At 36.8% G+C, this 13,536-nt stretch overlaps 1 protein-coding gene across 1 annotated transcript in view; it reads right to left on the reverse strand.

The window, feature by feature from the left end:
- DSCAML1 (DS cell adhesion molecule like 1) overlaps window positions 1-13,536 on the reverse strand; it is a 1,743,400-nt gene that overhangs the window by 293,070 nt on the left and 1,436,794 nt on the right. The window contains exons 16-18 of the mRNA XM_044080956.1: window positions 7,772-7,889; window positions 6,317-6,480; window positions 3,326-3,424 (exon numbers count right to left, since the gene is read on the reverse strand). Coding sequence (XP_043936891.1) covers window positions 3,326-3,424; window positions 6,317-6,480; window positions 7,772-7,889 — 381 coding nt within the window. The remainder of the gene's footprint in view (window positions 1-3,325; window positions 3,425-6,316; window positions 6,481-7,771; window positions 7,890-13,536) is intronic.

Consider the following 13,536-nt stretch of genomic DNA (forward strand, 5'->3'; position numbering starts at 1 on the left):
ACAACTGTAAATAGTTATATAGTCTAGTGTTCTCCATTACAGACATATCAATTACAAATAATAATGTATATATATTTATTTGTTTAAATAATATTGTTTTATATTTAACACTCATGACACTACGAAACACGGCTATCATAATCTCAAAGACTTTTATTCGACAAAGGCCTTTGTCGAATAAAAGTCTTTTAGAGTTTATGATAGCCGTGCTTTGTACTGTCGTGTTTTTTTATCTATTTTTCTTGTATCTTGCATTAACGGCAGTTCGTTTACCCGTGGGCTGGTTTGTGTTGTTTATATTTAACATTGTTTAATTCAATAATCAATTCTAAACATTACACAGTTAAAAATTAATTAACTACTAAAAATATATTTCTTAAATCTCATTTATATTATCTACTTAAAACTGTTACTAGAATAAAATGTAATAAATAATCACATAATTATAGCGCAACATTATATTTTACAGAGAACACCAGAGATTGTGTTTTAAAATGATAGGACAGCACAGCACATGTACAAAACTAAGCTTCTGCAGTAGCATTTCAAATGTCATGAAAAAAGCACTATCTCAGTCCAGTGCTCTCCATTATCGGCAAAATCTGTACATTTACTACCCATCCCATAAAAATAAACACCACTATAAAATACTTAAAAAAAAAAAAAAAAAAAAAAAAAGAAACCAGCCCCATGATCAACAAAGAATAGTCCTTTTCCTAGGAAGTTAACCAGACCTTTTCTTCACTAGTAGTGGAACTAATCAGACAACCTTTCACTTACAGCCTTAGAAACCATGACCACTGTGCCCCTGTACTGCAGTTCCCCACAAGTAAACTGGATTGTACACATCACTAGTTCTTTATACTAGGTCAACAGCTCTGGGAAACTATACCTTCATAAATAGAGAACTCCTCACCTTAACCTACATTTAGGACTCAGCTAAGTACTACCTCTTCTCATCAGCCAAATGTCATGACCTCTCTTCCACTGATATCACCTAACCTCAACTACAGCACCTTCTCTTTCTCCAGCTGGTACCACTTTTATTGTACCTTATATGGCAGGTTCTACTAAACCAATCTACACTTCTCATTCAGGCAATCTTCTGCTTAACATAACTCCTCCTTCCAACTACGTATAAACTCTAACAGACTACACTCAACAATCCTATTGTTCCCACTTAGACAATGACCAGTTGTAATTATTACAGACACTTCACTTTTTTAAATTCAATTCTAAATTTTTTAAATTCAGTTTTCTTGACTTAATGTAACCAATGTACATTACAATTGTATATACTGTTTACATTTGTGTTACCTAATCACTGAATTTTACAAATTTGTATTTTTATTACACTCTTGCTATCCCTCACTAAATGTAATTCTTACTTTTTTGTATTCCCAGGCAGAGACTGGATTTGTACACTTTTGATCGGTACTGTAAAGAAATTTAAACTAAATAACTAAATAAATTAATATACAAACATGAAACCTCAAAAGTGAATTAAATCATATAACTTTATAATAATTACATAATTTCAACATTTGTAATAGAAATACTTCTACAGTACAAGTTACATATATCTGCAAGAAACACAACTAAAGATGTTAAGAAATGTCACTATTTAAAGTGGTTTATGGTGCATTTAACATATTAATAAGCACATTCAAAAGTGCTTCTGTAGCTTGCCTTAAAAATATCAATCACACTACTTCATAGAAAAAGGGAATACTTCATTTCTTGTAAGATCAAGTATTCCTTTTTCTACAAGGCGTTACAACCTCACACTTCACATATTAAATCTTAAGGGCTGTGGGATATAAAGCCCCTCCTGAACACTTCAGAGGGCACACAGGATATCTATAAAGTCTTAAATCTATTTTAGAAGTCTATAACAGAAGCAGAAACCTGAGTTATGTACAGCATCTTTTACTATTAAATAATCAAATCAAATCAAAAGTCACTGTACGGCTTGAGCCATAACTGTCATTTCGTCTGGCTTTTTTACTTCCTGTCAATATTCTTCATTTGCACATCTTTTCATTTTTTTTCTACTCAATTTATATTCAACAGTATGTAATTGACTAGATGGAACTGACCACTACAGGAATGCAGTAATTTATAGGGTTTGAGTGACCAGCCAACAGCATGCACTAAAGATGGGTATATATTGCTTGATCTCCTAAAAATTAGGTGTAGCTTCACCTGACTGTTAGGAAGTCAAGAATGTATACTCATCTTCATTTACATACAGTTAACTGGTTACCTAAATGTTGTTGTTGTTGTGTCTTTCACTTTTCCCGGTTAGGGGTCGCCACAGCGGAACTCCGGTCCGCTAATGATTGGCAGTAGGTTTTTACGTGCCGAGTTGCCAGCCCTGACGCACAACCTTCAACGAAGGTACGCCCATTCACACATGTCTCCACACAGAAGACGCTCTAGCTGAGAATCGAACAGGACAATGTCTTACTGTGAGGCGAAAATGAGGTTTTGCAACATATTAACAGTGGAATAAAGGATGTCAAGAAATGTGGTAAATAAAAATATAGAAATAAAGGAAACAATATCTGTATGCAAATACAGATTAGTGTGATCTGCAGGAGGTGAATTAAGTTTGAAAGTAGAATAGGGATTTCAGAAAGAGGTGGAGTTTAAGTGATATGGCCAGAGGTATTGCATTTTCCTTTTTGAGATAGAAAAGCTAGAATCTCCATATAATACCTATGTGTATTTGTAAATAATTACTTGTGCAGCCATCTAGCTGTGCGCTGGGGAAGATTAAGACCCTTTCTTACAGACATGCTCTTTTACTTCAAGGATGGAGACAGGAAGTATTGCTAGAATAACACTCAAAAGGGTCTGGGTTCAGATCCCAGCTTAAGACCCTTAATTCATTCCCATTTGTGTACGTTTTCCATAATATGCACATCATACCTCTGTGTTTCTAAAGATCAAAAAACTGATGTTACCAACTCAACACAGAAGAAAATAGCAGTAGCTTAAGAAATTAAGTATTAAATTTCAAAGTCATATTCAAACTGGAAGCAGTTTCATGCTGTAGACAGGGTGATACTAAAGGCAAAAGAGGTTTAAAAAGAGAGCCTAGGACAATGTTCAGTTCAATGTACAATATTTAGAAAACAGTTATAATAATGACACATGTGTGGCCTTTCCAGTGCACCTGTTTAAAAAAAAAGCAAAACAAATAGTACAATACTCCCGATTCCAGCCTTAACAATAACAGCACTAAACAACCTAAATAAAGATGCCATCAGGCCAAACAGAACTAGAATCAGATCTTAACCATAGGGAAAACTGTGCTTACCTCGAATGGAACTCCCACCGTTGTCACCAGGAATCCAAGCAAGGGTTATGGATGAAGCTGAAGTTTTGGACACAGTTAGCCGTGGCTGGTCTGGTGGAACTAAAAAAATAATAATTATTTGTTATATACTGTATTTCACAGGAAATGTTATATGTGTTTAAGTCCTCCACTAAGTTGGCATCTTAATTTTCACAGTTACTTGCAGGATTTGCTGCAAGGCCATGTAAGTTCAAAAAATTCTGAGCTTTGTCACAGGGGATGTTTTCAGTACTTACAGGGGATATGGAGTCAGTGAGCTAATCTGGCTGTCCATTAGTATGGCTCCTGCAAATCATGCCCTGGAAAAAGAAGCTGCCTTAGACTCCAGGCAGATGTAGTGTTGAATGGAATTAGTTGTTTTCCCAAACCAAAGCACAAGGAGAAAATCCATGTGGATGTAGGGGAGGACATGTAGAATATGTATAAAGGCATTTCAACCAAAAGCTTAACTGGAGAACCTCTTGTTATTGAGGAAGTAGTACTGCTCAGCATGCTACTGTGCTACCCTTAGAAAGATTCAATGCACCAGAACTCAGATTAACCACAGGACTTGTGTACATCCCCTTCTACTATTAACAACCTGCATCTCCAGAATTTTATCTTACACTTCGCAAACTCTGAAGCAAAACTCCTTGACAGTGGACAACTGCTATCTGCACTTGGAGCAGAAAGCAAATTTTTAACTAATCTTTCCCTAAGTCAAACAATGGTTGCTGTTACTAGACTCAACACATTGACAAAGAGGTATAATTCATCCTGGAATAGTTTATAATAAACTCTCTAAAAACAATGATTTCATCACTGGTTCAGCCTCCAATATTCACTGACCACTGCTTGGTAACCACCTTTCTGTCCTGACAAACTAAAACAACCAAGTTGTTTTAGAATGTGTTATTTACTTATATATAACTGACTCTAATCATCACAGAACTGGAACTGTCTGACACCTTAACTTGATTGTGATATAACAACTACACACTCCTAGACATTAAGATCCTTTCTCCACTACAGGATATCCACTGTCCTGTGAAGCAGAGGAGACTAAGAGATGATCCACTCCCATGGCTAACCATAAAACTTAAGAATAAATGTACCAGAAGGAGTAACACCTGGGATAAATATAAACAATTCATAAACCACAAACATTCTATTTAGTACTGTTCCTTGCAAAACAACTGCAAAAAAAAAAAAAAAAAAAAAAACTTTTGAAAAGGAAACAACTGAAAGGTGTTTTGGTGGGAAACTGGCCTAGATGGGGTGATAAATCTTATAATGGGAACACCTGATACTCAAATGGTAAAAGTGTCTCAGTACTATGCCAGAGACAGTAGCAGAACATTTTGCTACATTTTTCAGGAAAGCAAAGAATACAGGCCCAATGTAGAAGTTGATAAGGACAGCACAGTTGTGTAAGTTACCTTACCAGAACAGCTGATGTTCGAATAGACCACTGTTGCAGTAGCCTAAGCTGTATGGGTTATATTCCACCATGAATATGACAATGGGCCAGCAAACAAAGCATCCAGGTGGAAGCATATGAAGAACACCTTTCAAACACTGTTTAACTTGAGGCTGGGTAGAAAGAGGAACCTAAGGACACACAGAGGGAGCCAGCCAGGAAGTTAATCTTGATAGAATAGTAAGAAAGACCAGAAGATAATAACTCACACAAATACTGATGATCCACAGGCATCTGGGCGTTAAAAGGATCCTGGTTCTTAGTCTGGGACCAACAAGAAAATATCTTCCACTTACTCATATATGATTTTCTAGTAGCAGATTTATTAGCCTTCTTTAATACCTGCATGAGCTCAGATACTAGTTGCCTAAACGGTATTAAACCTCTGTCATATAGGCAGTCAATTGAAGAGGTTTCAGGTTGGGGTGTATCTAACAACATCAGGATGCTTGTGGTAATTGCCATTGTCCATTTTCAAAAGAAGGGAGAACCAAAGTTACCTGGGCCAAAGAGGACTTGGCACAATTATCTTTGAAGAGTTCTTCTGAATATTTACAATGACCCTGAAAATCAGTGGAAAAGTTGGAAAAGCTTACAGGAGCATTTCTGTCCAATGGTAATGAAACCCAAAACTGTTGAACGACTCATTACCTGACGGGCATTGTACAAGGGACCGTGTAGAAACAACTAACATAGTATGTTTTGTTCCGACTTACACAATCACAACAACTGTTTGTGTTTTTGAGAAGGTCTCCATTTGGTAGAGGTGAAACAGAACAAAGTTCTGTGTTAACCTGAACATTTCTGTGCCTTGTGGAGAAGACATTTTGGCAGCTTGTGTGTTTGGTCTTCATTCTGGTTTACATTTGTCAGTCTGGGTAGTCATACACATTATTTACAGTTATGTACAGTATTGCATTGGGTCACTACACAGAAGAATATAGAGCAAACCCTACTTCAAAGAAAACTAAGCAGTATGGCTGCATAAGTGATGCAATACTTTACTGATGTGTGGTATGCAAGCAAATAAGATGGACCACAAGAGTAAAATGATTACACAATTTAGAGGCAGCCATAGTGCAGACCACAGCTGTCTACAAAATAAGTGCATTACATGGTACTTCCAGAGGTATAGCAGCACAAACACACACACACACACACACACACACACACACACACACACACACACACACACACACACACACACACACACTCTGACAGATGTCCCATCATGCCTTTGGTATCAGTTCCAGATAGTGAGTAAGGGTCTCCCTTCTGAATAGTTCTGAATAGACCAGTTTACATGAGCTATGAATGGACAATGACTGAATAAAACCTCATTCTCAAGGAAAAATCCTATATATTTTCTTGTTGTTTGGTATCAATTTTTCCCAGAAACATCTCTATGAATATCTGTCTATCTATCTACCTCCAAAACCTGTAAAACAGGACTACTTTTTTATCTGCAATCTATAGAATGAAGCATGGTTTACCTTGCACTACAAGGTTGACAATTATAGTATCGAATCCCCAAGTATTGGTTGCTGTACAGGTATAGTACCCAGAATCTTCAGCCTTTACAGAACGCAAAACCAGAGTGCCATTTGGTTGAAGATTTCTATGGCCATCCACTGTCACAGGGATTGGAGAATCTTCACTACAAACAAAAAAATACAGAACTGATGAAAAAGCTGGCATCAAAACAAAAAGCATCAATAATTTACATGGTTATGAAGCTGTGATAACTCTTTGTATTACAAAGCTGTTTTCTAGTCACTTGCCTTTCAACAGGTTAGTTAACAGAACAGGAAAGCAATTATTTTCATTACTGACATGTCTTCAGAAGGACAAAACAGACACTACTTCACCTGTTATACTACTAACACCTTTTCAGTGGGTAATACAATAGTGCTCCACATTAATTATTGTTTGGCAGCTCCAGTCCCAGAAACAGTAACACTTACTATGTGGCAAGCAAAAAACCTGCCTCTGCTGCTGCTACAATAACATCAGATTAATTTGTTCATTGCTTAACGTCTTCATCACTCATTGGTTAAACTGTTACTCACTGTTTATATTACTTCTTACTGCATGGCACAAATCTTCATGTTTTCATACAGTCTTTGATGGTTATTCTTAAGGATAGTTCTGACTTTGACTAACTGCCTTTAACTAATGAATGGTAGTACTTAGACCTGCTGTTCAAATTTTTTTCTTATTTTTTATGCTCCGACTGCTTAACAATCATCAGCTCCCTGTGACCAACTGGTCCATTTGAACCCTTAATGATACGAGAAACCATTATCTCATTTGTTTCCCAGAGAGTGACAGCCAGCCACAGGAAGCAACTGTCCAACGGCATTCAAGAGTGTTTTGCTGGACCCCACACCTCAATTCTTGTGGTGGCTAATGGTCATGTCCTGCACATACTGTTCTCAGACTTGAATACTACTAAGCATGTCCAGCTTCAGCTACAGTGCACACTGCTTAGTAAACACACGTTATTATCACGGGCCAAATGCTGTTGGCACTTCTACTTAGTACAGTAATCTAGTCAGCCTCAATTGAGTGCTAATGGAGTAGTAGTCCTAGCCATCTCCCTTCAACTGGATGGATGAGCCAGCACTGGACACTCACTCCCATCCTTCCCTGCTTGGATCCTACAGTGCCTGAGTTGAACTTGTCTTGCTTGGGTTGTAGTCAGCATTTTATTTACATGCCATGAAGCTAGTTTAAACATTTTTAATAACATAACAGGAAAACTGTATTTTAGATTTTTCATAAGCATAAAAAAAAAAAAAAAGTTAAAGGACTGCACAAATGCAGTTTAGAAGCTAGAACCATAAAACTTGGTTTTGTTGATGGAGTTCAGGTATAAACACATTTCAGACTTTTAGTTCAAGTCAATTTGAGCAACAGCATGTCACTTTCTGGTATCTGGTCCTTACCTGTCCTTTGTCCATTTCATTGTAGGTGCTGGTTCTCCCACTGAATTGCATGCTAACCTGACATCCCGCATCCATGGGGTTGTCACAGTCCCTCCAAAGGAAATTATTTTTGCTGGTGCTATTAAAAAAAAAAAAAAAAAAAAACTATTTTGTCAGGAAATAAATGTTAAACAGATATAATCTAATGAATGCATTTATAGCTTTTCACATCATACTCAAGTTTGTTAATAAAGTTAACAGTAGTAATTAGCTAAATCCTACAGACTTGAATTTTGTGCTTACATCACATCTACTTATTAAAATGATAGTGAAGTAAGCATGTCACAGAGATGAATGCTTGCATGTCAACCTTGAGAACAGCAGTCTGTATCTAGTGGGTATTACTTGGTTACAAAACAGAGACATAAACATGCATAATACATGGCAAGGCAGACATATAAATTAATTTAGGGAACACACAGCAGCACAGAAAGCGACAGAAGATTCAAGTAACTTGACTACTTGGGTTTGCCATTTTTCAATGTGACTGTATTTATCTGAAGAAGATACTACTGGCGCTGAGATGCTTTTTTTGGCTCTTTCTCTTCACTTAGAAATATTTTGTGCTATAAACATCATGTAACAAGTATGAATAAACTGGAAAGAGTTATTGTTGTTGTGTCTTTCGGATTTTCCCGGTTAGGGGTCGCCACAGCGGAACTCCGGTCCGCTAATGATTGGCAGTTGATTTTTACGTGCTGAGTTGCTGGCCCTAATGCACAACCTTCAACGAAGGTACGCCCATTCATGCATGTCTCCACAGTAGACGCTCTAGCTGAGAATCGAACGGGACAACGTCTTGCTGTGAGGCGACAACGCTGGAAAGAGTACAGAGGAAATATACCAAGGGCATCCATGGATGTGAAAAATTAAGTTATTATGAAAGACTAAAATATCTGAACTTGTACAGTGTCTCTTACAGATATCTCAAAGGAGATCTTATTCAAGTATATAGGGCATTTAGAGGCAACTATCTCTGGGAATGTCGGGGGTTTTCAAAAAGTACTAAAAAATCATCAAACAACCTATATAAAAGCCTCTAATTGGAAAACTCCAGGCCCAGATGCAATACCTAACTTCTGGTTAAAAGTATTAACATCTTTGCATGAAGATTTACTCATGAGTAAGAACTATTTATATGCGATCCCCGAACAGACACCAACCTGGCTAATAACAGGAAAAATGATGCTCCTACTTAAGAGTGAACCTGCAAGCTATCCTAAAAATTATTGACCAATACCTGGCCTTCTGACGGCATATAAACTATACACTGGAATTGATGCTGACAGAGTTTATAGTCATTTAGAAGAAAACTCAATTATGGTAGAACAAAAGGGCAATAAAAGAAAGTCATATGGAAGAAAGGACCATTTGTTGTTAAATAAAGTCATTGTAGAGAACTGTAAAAAGGGGAAGAATCTAAGTATGCCATGGACTGACTACAAAAAAGCATTTGATAGTATCCCATATTCATGGATAAAAGTGTGCTTAAAATATATAAGATACACCCTACACTGATCAACTACATTACGGTGACCATGAAACAGCGACAGACCACTTTGCAATTAGGCCTTGGTAAAGGACAAATTATTATTCCAGGGATATAAATTCAAAGGGGGACATTCCAGGGTGACTCTGTCACCACTGCTATTCTGCCTTGCCCTTAACCCATTAAGCTGTCTACTTAACAGCATAGGCCATGGCTATAGTTTTGCTCCTAGAAAACAACAAAGTGTAAAGACTTCTCATCTTCTCTTTGTCGATGATTTAAAACTGTATAGCTCATCGGATGAAGAAGTGAAAGGACAACTGCATGTTGTCAAAAATTTTCAGATGATATAAAAATGTCATTTTGGCTTTTGTTAAATGTGCATAAGCAACCTTAAAGCAGGAAAACTGCAGCACAAAGAAAATGTCAGTGTGGGACAAGAATGTGATATAAAAGAACTTGAACAAGAGGAAGTGTATAAATATTTGGGAATCGATGAAGGATCAGCAATAAAACATGAACACATGCGAATAAAACTTAGTAAGGGAAATTTTAAAAGACTTAAATTAATCCTGAAAACAGTGTTGACATCTAGGAACAAAATCCAAGCTAAAAATCAATTTGCTCTTCCTGTCCTAATTTGCAGTTTTGGAGGGACTGACTGGCTCCAAAACGTGTTGGATAGATTAGATAAGAAAACAAGAAGGATGCTTCATGCTCACCAAATGATTTATAAAAATCAATATATACCAAGATTATATATTCCCTGTTACGAAGGAGGGATGGGCCTCCTTGAAATTGATTACATGTATAGATATGCACATTACCAACAGTTCAAAAGACAGATGCTAGAAAATGGATATAGTGGACCGTGAAAGGAAGACAAAAGTAGCATTGATCATTGAGATCGCCACACCCAGTGACTACAGTGTCTTGTGTACAGAGAGACACAACATCATAAAATATCAGGATTTGCAGGCAGAAATGAGAGCAATGTGGAAGAAAGATACCCAGACAGTTCCAATAGAAGTAGGAGCACCAGGGTTTATAAAAAAAGAATTAGTACATGTAACTCCATACAAATTGCGGGAGGAGTCATTACTGGGCACACTGCAGTGTTGCAAAGAGCACTTCTGGCTGACATCAAAGACTGAAACAATATTAATTTCATGAATTTTAATCGTACTTGACTTAGGAATGGGGTCCATTCCCATCATGGTATTAGAAACCCAAAAGATTTGGAGAAATTAAAAAAGATTGTGCAAACATTATAATACTGAAGTAGATGAAAAGCACTGGAAACATAAGCCACAAAGCATAATAGAAAACAATGAAGTTTATATCACATGAGATCATCCATTACCAACAGTTCAAAAAACAGATGAAAGAAAACCACATACAGTACTCCATGAAAAGAAGACAAAAGTAGCATTGATTACTGAAACTGCTACACCCAGTGAATACAGTGTCTTATGTATAGAGAGACACAAAGTCATAAAGTACCAGGATTTGCCGGCAGAAATGAGGGTAATGTGGAAGAAAGATACCCAGACAGTTCCAGTTGTAGCAGGAGCAACAGGTCTTTTAAAAAAGAATTTACAGTTGTACTTAGCTATGTTACTGATACATGTAACTCCATAGGAATTACAAAAGTAGTCACTACTGGGCACATTGCAGGTGCTGCAAAGAGCACTTCTGGCTAACATCAAAGAGTGAAACAATACTAATTTCATTAACTTTAATAGTACTTTGACTTAGGAATAGAGTCCATTCCCGTCATGGTATTAGAAACCAAAAAGACTTGGAGAGATTAAAAAATGAAAAGAGAGTCTATAGAAGTTGATGTTATGGAACACTTGTGAAGTGAAGGATTTAGTGTAGAAAGTTTAATACAGGTTACATCACGACATGATGGAACAACGAGTCCTCAAAGTAAGGAGAAACAGGAGGATCAAGAAACATCTGAAGAAGTATGGACATGGGAAAGAAAAAGAGATTTGACGTAGTGTAATGTTTATGCAAAGGAGAAAGCAAAAATAATCAAAACAAGATATTTGAAGAGAAATATAGGCAAAGGCATCCAGACATGGACATTTTTTCAATACAAAAAATAAGAAAAGAAACAAAAAGGAAAAGTAGAAAGGAGGTTTAGTAATGGAGAAGTTAAAGAAGTGGAAACTGAGGTTAAGGATTACCTGGGAAGTGAAGGATTTAGTGTAAAAATCTAACTCAGAAAACATCACAGCAGGAGCAATGGATCCCCAAATTAAGGCAAAACCAGTGGAGTGGGAAACATCTGATCAGTTGCCAGATGAAAATACTTTGGAGCCTTCCACAGGAAACCAGTACAAATGTCTAGCTGGAGTTGCTCAGCAAGGGGAAGAAGAGGAAACCGTGACAACTCTGATGCAGCTAATGTTGTGGGGTGATACGCCAGTGAGCTGCCATATGAAAAAGCAATAGATGGCACAGGATGAAACTGAAGAGAATGTGGCACAGGAAGATGCTGTGGAACTACCTATAGAATGTACACAAGATCTGGAGAACAAAGGATATGCCCTTGGTTTAGAGGAAAATGACCTAAGAGAAGAGTGGCATGAGTTAATAGAAACTGGACAGACATATTAAGATCAGCGAAAGAAACAGATTACAGAAAGTCAATAAAACTTAAAAAGTTAGAAGTCTGATAAAACAAATGAACACTAATTACGATTGTCCACAGAAATTTATACGATATAACAGAATTAAATATGATATATTACTGTGCAGCTAAATTAATAACAGATAAAGTCTTACCACAAAAACACAGGGCAGTAATGAAAAAGAAGGGGGAGAAACCGAATGCCATCATGGAAGTGTCGAACAGAGAAAACTATAAAGCAATTGAGACAAGAAGTGTCACTGTTAGAAGAGTATAGAAGAGGGAACAGATCAACAAAAACACTAAGAAAGATAGACATGATAAAAGCAATGCACAGTATCAGAACAGATCAGGATCAATCTTGCACTTTCACAAATAAACTAAAAATATCTGCACAGGCAAAAAAACTTAGAAGATATGCAGATAAATATAAAGGAAAAGTACAAAATAAGCAATTTATTCATGACTCAAAAAAAGTTTTACAGAGAATTGGGAAGCAAGGCAAAAGGACTGGAAACACCAAAAGAAAAATAAGAAGTAGATACATTTTGGAGAAATATTTATGAAGATCCTGTGGAACATAACAAAGATGCTAAATGGATAGAAGTAAAAGAAAGAACAAGAAGTTCAAATGTACAGAATATGAAATGGGATGAAGTAACGGCCAGAGAGACTGAAACAAAGGTAAGAAAAGCTCCTAATTGGAAAACCCTAGGTCAGATGCAGTACCAAACTTCTGGTTAAATGTATTAACATCTTTACATGAAGATTTAGCCATCAGAAAGAACTATTTGTATGCACACTCTTAACAGACACCAGCCTAGCTAACAACAGGAGAAACAATATCTCTACTTAAAAGCGAACTTGCAATATATCCTAAAAACTATAGACTAGATGACATAAACTATACACTGGAATTGAAGCTGACAGAATTTATAGACTGTGTGGATTCTGCATGTCCTCCCCGTGGTCGAGTGACATTTAAAGACATGCAGGTAGGTGCGTGCGTGAATGGGTGTGCCTTCTTTGAAGGTTGGGTGTTGGGCTGGCACCTCGGCACTGTAAAAATGCACTGCTAATTATATTAGCGGATGGAGTTCTGCTGTGGTGACCCCTAACCGGGAAAAGACGAAAGACATTAGCTTTAGTTTAGATGAAAACTCAATTATGGCAATAGAACAAAAGGGTAATAAAAGAAAGTCATATCAAACAAAGGATCATTTGATGTTAAAATGGAGAACTGTAAAAACGGGAAGAATTTAAGTATGGCATGGACAGACTACAAAAAAACATTCAACCATATCCCACATTCATGGATAAAATTTGTGCTTAAAAATGTATAAGATACACCCTACAGTGATCAATTACATTACAGTGACCATGAAAAAGTGGCAAACCACTCTACAGTTAAACCATAATAAAAGACAAATTATTACTCCAAGGATAAAAATTCAAAGTGGGATATTCCAGGGTGACTCTCTCTCTCTCTCTCATCACTGCTCTTTAGTCTTACCCTTAACCCATTAAGCTGTGTAAGTAACAGATTATGTCATGGCTATAATTTGGCTTTCAGAAAACAACGAAGTGTAAAGATTT

The sequence above is a fragment of the Protopterus annectens genome, chromosome 8.part0 (genome assembly GCF_019279795.1).
Source record: "Protopterus annectens isolate FY-2018-M chromosome 8.part0, PAN1.0, whole genome shotgun sequence".
Lineage (NCBI taxonomy): Eukaryota > Metazoa > Chordata > Ceratodontiformes > Protopteridae > Protopterus > Protopterus annectens.